This window comes from Erythrolamprus reginae, chromosome 1 (genome assembly GCF_031021105.1).
Source record: "Erythrolamprus reginae isolate rEryReg1 chromosome 1, rEryReg1.hap1, whole genome shotgun sequence".
Taxonomy (NCBI): Eukaryota; Metazoa; Chordata; class Lepidosauria; order Squamata; family Dipsadidae; genus Erythrolamprus; species Erythrolamprus reginae.
Window position 1 is genome coordinate 135,983,393 of NC_091950.1, and position 6,000 is coordinate 135,989,392.

Consider the following 6,000-nt stretch of genomic DNA (forward strand, 5'->3'; position numbering starts at 1 on the left):
ATTGGTTAAACTTTGCATAAATCTCAATACCTCTTGAATTGATTTAAGATAAGAAGATAGCTCCTTTTATGAATTAGCCCCCCAAAATTACAGAACAGGAAGCAGTGGGAAAATACATTTTTTGCAGTGAAACAAATTGACTGTGTTGCCATACATGCATAAACAGAAGATAACAGCTTTCAGATCAATTTCAGAAGCTTGGAAAAAGCTTCTTGATCAAAATAATTTTTTAAAAGTGCTTGGTTTCCATGTGTTCTAAATAGCCTGTTTCAGCCAATTTGGATAGCCAGTCCTATAAATTATCAGTTCTTGCAATCAGGGCCGCCGATAGACCGGTACTAATGGGAGTCCCGTCACGGGCCCGGCGAAATTGAACAATTAGGGGGGCCCGCAGTCAGCAGCTCCTTGCACATGCGCAGACTGTCACCTCAGCAAAGTAAAAGGCCGGGCCTTTTACTTTGCTGAGGTGAGGCAGGCCCATGCTGAGGTGAGGCAGGCCCATGGGGGAGTTGGTTCCAGAGGGCCGGGGCTGCCACAGAGAAGGTTCTTCCCCTGGGTCCCGCCAAGGGGCATTGTTTCTTTCTCCTGGACGAGTCCACACAATCGGCTTAACCCAGTTCCTGAAATAGCCTATGGCAGTGCTTCCCAACCTTGACAACTTGAAGATATCTGGACTTCAACTCCCAGAATGGCTGGGGAATTCTGGGAGTTAAAGTCCAGATATCTTCAAGTTGCCAAGGTTGGGAAACACTGGCCTATGGGACCGCCTCGCTTGGGGTGAAGCGGGAAATTATCCCCGGGGGATGGAGTGGCTTGGCGACTTAAAATAGTTTTAAAATGGCAGGGGGGGGGGCAGACACTTAGGCTGTATGGGGCCCCAAAATTCCTGATGGTGGCCCTGCTTGCAATGGAAATGGTGCATAAGAGTGGAGATTAGAAATCTCTAAGTAGGTATGGATGCACCAAAGCTTTTGTAACTTTAAATATCTGGATTTGAATATACTGAATAATCCAGATTCAAAGGCAACATACTATCAATACCATTCAATAGAGAACAAAAATGTCATCTTGTTCTGATTATTATATTCAACATACATTTTGATCACTTATGATGCCAAATATATTTTTATAAAATTAACATATTTTCTCCCTCAAATTATCAGAATTTAAATGCTAAAATATTATACATAATTCTACATCCTGTACATTTAAAAAATAATGAGCTGTTTCATTTGGTAACCTAATAGCTTTCAGTTATACCAAATATTTAAAATTTAAAACATTTCGAAGTACTCCAATTTGAATTCAAAGCAGATATTTTGCACTCAAAATGCTCAACAACTCATAAAAGTTCAAAATAGTTGTTATGAATTTGAGGTAGAACACTGAGTTCAAATCATTTTGAATTTAAAGTGTTTTATACAGCTCCAACAGATTCTTTCCCAATTTTCAGCTTTTATGTCCAAATCTATTCTAATTAAACATTCTCTGATGCAAAGAGAAACTTGTGTTGCATAGCTTCATGATGTAATAATTTAACTCAGCAGTCTTAAAGTTGTTTCAGATTTAACCAGCAGTACTCAATAATGTAATTAGTTCATTAGTTACAATTTAATATAATTAAAATATAATAAATTGTGATAAATATAATAGCTATGTTTTTTCTAAATGGTAAATAGAAGCACAATCTTACTGGTGTAATTTCTGTATTTGTACTAATTGTTCCATCAGGAGTGTTGGCGCCAAGAGATAGTACAGCATTTCTATCTTGTGTCATTAATGAAGAAAATTGAACACTGTATGAATGTAGTTGCAGTTCTGGTAAATATACACATCTTTCTGCTTTTAAAGGAGCCTCTTCAGATACTTTTTCATATTTTCCAAGGTCTTCATCACAATAATCTTGTGTAGATGGCTGCATTTTTACTTCTAGGACTATATTTTCATTTTCCTTGTCAAGCGTATCTTTCAAATTATCAACTTCAGTTTCACTTGTGCAATTTAAACAAGTATCTTGACTACAAAGGGCTCCCTTTTCAACTGGTTTATTTAGTAAATCAATTTTAAGATTATGGTTTTCAGAGCTAAATGCAAGTCCTTCATCTGTCCTGGAAATTCCAGCAAGAATTAGATGATTTTCCGTAGGTACAGTAAACATTTCAGACTGGCTATGTTTCATCTCAATGGAAACATGTCCTACAGCAGTTTTCATCTTGGTAAATGTATCAGCTTCAAAATAAACAAAAAAAAGTAATATAAAGCTCTCATCATAAATGTAAATACTCTTCAACATATATAGTTGGACTATATTAAATATTAAGTTATATTCTATACATTAAATATATCAATTGTTCTATATATTAAGGCACTGGATTAGAAAGTGGAAAACTAAATTCTAGTTGTGCTTTAGCCATGAAAGCTAGTTGGGTGACTTTGGGCCAGTCACACTCAGTCCAATTCATCTCATAGGGTAGTTGCTGTGGAGACAATTGGAGGAAGAGTGTGTTGGATATGTTCACCACCTCGAGTTATTTGTAAAAATAATAGAGGTGGGATGCACATTAAATAAATATGGAAAACATCATATTCTAAGTAAATGGCAATATTTATTTTGTAAATTGATTATATGTGAACTTCTATGCTTATTTCAGCAGTGTTACATCAATCACATTCCAATTTTTTCTATACATCTGAAATACTAAAATGCTTTTGTTACAAAAGAAGAATGTATTAGACATAGGTGAAGGTTTTATTCTATCATACCTGATATCTGTTTCTATGGAAATATACACTTATGTCAATATAAATATAATCCTATACTTTGGAAATATTAGTATGTTGCTTATCTATAAACTACTAGAACTTTCATTGTCATGACTTTTAACTGGATGAAATGATGCGTAATAGGGCAACAATTTTTGAACCCAGTTATATCAAATGGGTTAATTTACAGAATGTGTCCGAATCCAAGATCCTAGATTCCTAAAGAAATGAACGGTTATGTGGTCATATGATATTCATTTTCATTCATGTTCTGTGACAGCTACCAAACCAGTCTCACAATCCCTTGCTCCCCCCTTTGTACAATAGGAGCCATTTATCTGCCTGCTGGGAAAGGAAGGGAAAAATTTCTGATGCTTCCTGTTAGATTTCCACAAGGAACTCAGAGGAATACTGTCAATATAATTTACTTGGACTTCAGTAAGGCATTTGATAAAGTAGACCTACTACTAGAAAAAAATAGAAAAATGTGGGTTAGACAGCATCACCACCAGATGGATTCGTAGCTGGCTGACCACCGTACTCAATGTGTAGTTCTCAATGGAACTGCATCTACATGGAAGGAAGTATGCAGTGGAGTAACCAAAGGCCCTGTTTTAGGCCCAGTACTCTTCAATAGCAATGACTTGGATGAGGGGATAGATGGGGAACTCATCAAATTTGCAGAGACACCAAACTGGCAAGAATAACCAATACTCCAGAAGATAGGCTTAAGAAGATACAGAAGGATCTCGATAGACTTGAACATTGGGTGCTATCTAACAAAATGAAATTCAATGGTGAAAATAAAAGGTTCTACATTTAGGCAAGAAAAACAAAATGCACAGGTACAGTATATGTGGTACCTTGCTCAATAGTAGTAACTGTGAGAGGGATCTTGGAGTCCTAGTGGACAACCATTTAAATGAGCCAGCAGTGTGCAGCAGCTGCCCAAAAAGTCAACACAGTTCTAGGCTGCATAAATAAAGGGATAGAATCAAGATCATGTGAAGTGTCAATACCACTTTATAATGCACTTGTAATACTGCATTCAGTTTTGGTCACCATGATGTTAAAAAGATGTTGAGACTCTAGAAAGAATGAAGAGAAAAGCAACAAAGATAATTAGGGGACTGGAGGCTAAATCATGAGGAACGGTTGCAGGAACTGGATATGTCTAGTTTAATTAAAAGAAGGACTAGGGGAGACATGATAGCAGTGTTCCAATATTTCAGGGGCCGCCACAAACAAGAGGGAGTGAAGCTATTCTCCAAAGCATCTGACTGTAAAACTAGAAGCAATGGGTGGAAACTAATCAAGGAAAGAAGCAAATTAGAACTATGGAGAAATTTCCTGACAGAACAATTAATCAGTGGAACAACTTACCTCCAGAAGTTGTGAATGCTCCACCACTGGAAGTTTTTAAGAAGATGTAGGATAACCATTTGTCTGGTGTAGGGTTTCTTGCCTAAGCAGGGGGTTGGACTAGAAGACCTCCAAGGTTCTTTCCAACTTTGTTATTCTAGATTCTAAATAATCTCACTTGGTGAATTATAGTGTTTTAACTATGATTACAGATATTCCCAATTTTCTAAGTAAATGCAACTTATATTATGAAATACAATTGCAAAGCAAATCAGACTGTAATGCAAATCTGTAAATTCACTTAGTAAATTAATATTGGATATGAATACTGTATTGGCAAAAAGCTAATGTAAACCAAAATTGCAACAAAAAATATTGTTAGATATATTCAATAATATTTTTTATATCAGCCTTTTCAAAATTTTCAAAGCATTACACCTTAAGCTTTAGAACACTATTTTATCTGGGTAATGTTTTGCTTTAGACAGTATTCTACATGAACAGAAACTGTACATCAATGGAGGTAGGAGAGTGGGAATCACTTTGTATATTAACTTCATTTATTGTAGATTATTTAATACAGGTGGTGCTCAATTTACACCACTTCAGTTACATCACTGAAAAAATGAGCTAAGACCATTTTTCACACTTAGAACCATTGCAGCATCCCCAAATTCAGATGTTTGGCTACTGACTGATTTATGGCCATTGCAGTGCCCGGAGGTCATATGACCACATTTTGCAACCTTCTGATAAGCAAAGTCAATGGGAAAACCAGTTTCAATTAACAACCGTGTTACTAATTTACCAATTGTAGTCATTCACTTAAAAACTGTGACAAGAAGTCATAAAATGGGGCAAAAGTCACTTAACAAATGTTTCTCTTAGCAACAGAAATTTTGGGCTCAATGTGGTCCTAAGGTGAGAACTACCTTATATAATGCCATTAAATCCCACAGGAACTCATGGTAGTGCACGTTACAAACTAAAATAATTGTAAAATACAATAATATAAATGGCAATGTTTCTTTAAAATGATAATTTAGCAGTAATAAGAGATGCACCAATGAAGATATTAAATGTTCTTTGAACAGCTCAGGTTAAGTTTTTTCTAAGGCATGGAGTGATGGATCTGAATTTCTGGTGGAAGAATGAGGATGAAGATGGATAGATATACATTGATGTTGTGAAACGACACACCTATAGAATTTCATGTGTACCAAGTAAATCAAAGAGGAATTTAGGGTTATACAGGTCTTCAGAAATGCTTTTTTTTTCACTGTGCATGATGGAAATCATTGTTATTCAGTTGTTGACTCTTTTGTTTACTTTTCACACATATACTGTAGACACTTCTGAAAATAATGAATAGTTGGGATTTTTTTCATGTGCGATCGAAGTTGGACTACCTCAGATTTTACAATGCCACCTGTACTGAAAGGACTAGTGGGTACGTCAGGGTTTAATAAGCGTGCATTATCTTTGTCCACCTATACTCGTAAGTTCCAGCTGCTGGCTAGACTAATACGCGTTACCTCAAGGAAAAGGCAACAGATCTGACCTGATTTCCCCGACCAAAAAAAAAAGTTTCTCCAAACTGTCGGGGGAGGGGGATGAGGGGTGGATGTGCGCATGTCACATGAGGCGAACTCGTACATACAGTACAGTACTGTACTACTTCTACGTTTCTCTCGTCTCTCCCGCTCACCTTCCCCCTCGGCAGATTCCCGCCTTTTCTCTTCCATCACGCTGATGAGCGCCTGCTCTAATTTGCGGAGGAAGAGCCGTTGGGCGGGGAGAAGGAGAAGAGCAGCGGCTGTCTCGAGCTGAGGCGGAGCCTGGAGGGCACGCGCTGGTTCCGGGTCAGATGACTTA

At 37.1% G+C, this 6,000-nt stretch overlaps 1 protein-coding gene across 2 annotated transcripts in view; it reads right to left on the minus strand.

Annotated features, from left to right (window-relative positions):
- The window catches only part of TESMIN (testis expressed metallothionein like protein), a 30,520-nt gene extending 24,520 nt beyond the window's left edge, over positions 1–6,000 (minus strand). Inside the window, exons 1-2 of one of the 2 annotated variants that reach the window (XM_070735775.1) lie at positions 5,834–6,000; positions 1,694–2,229 (exon numbers count right to left, since the gene is read on the minus strand). In XM_070735775.1, the coding sequence (XP_070591876.1) occupies positions 1,694–2,229; positions 5,834–5,870 (573 nt within the window). In that variant the 5' untranslated portion in view covers positions 5,871–6,000. The remainder of the gene's footprint in view (positions 1–1,693; positions 2,230–5,833) is intronic. The other variant, XM_070735783.1, reaches the window with a different exon arrangement.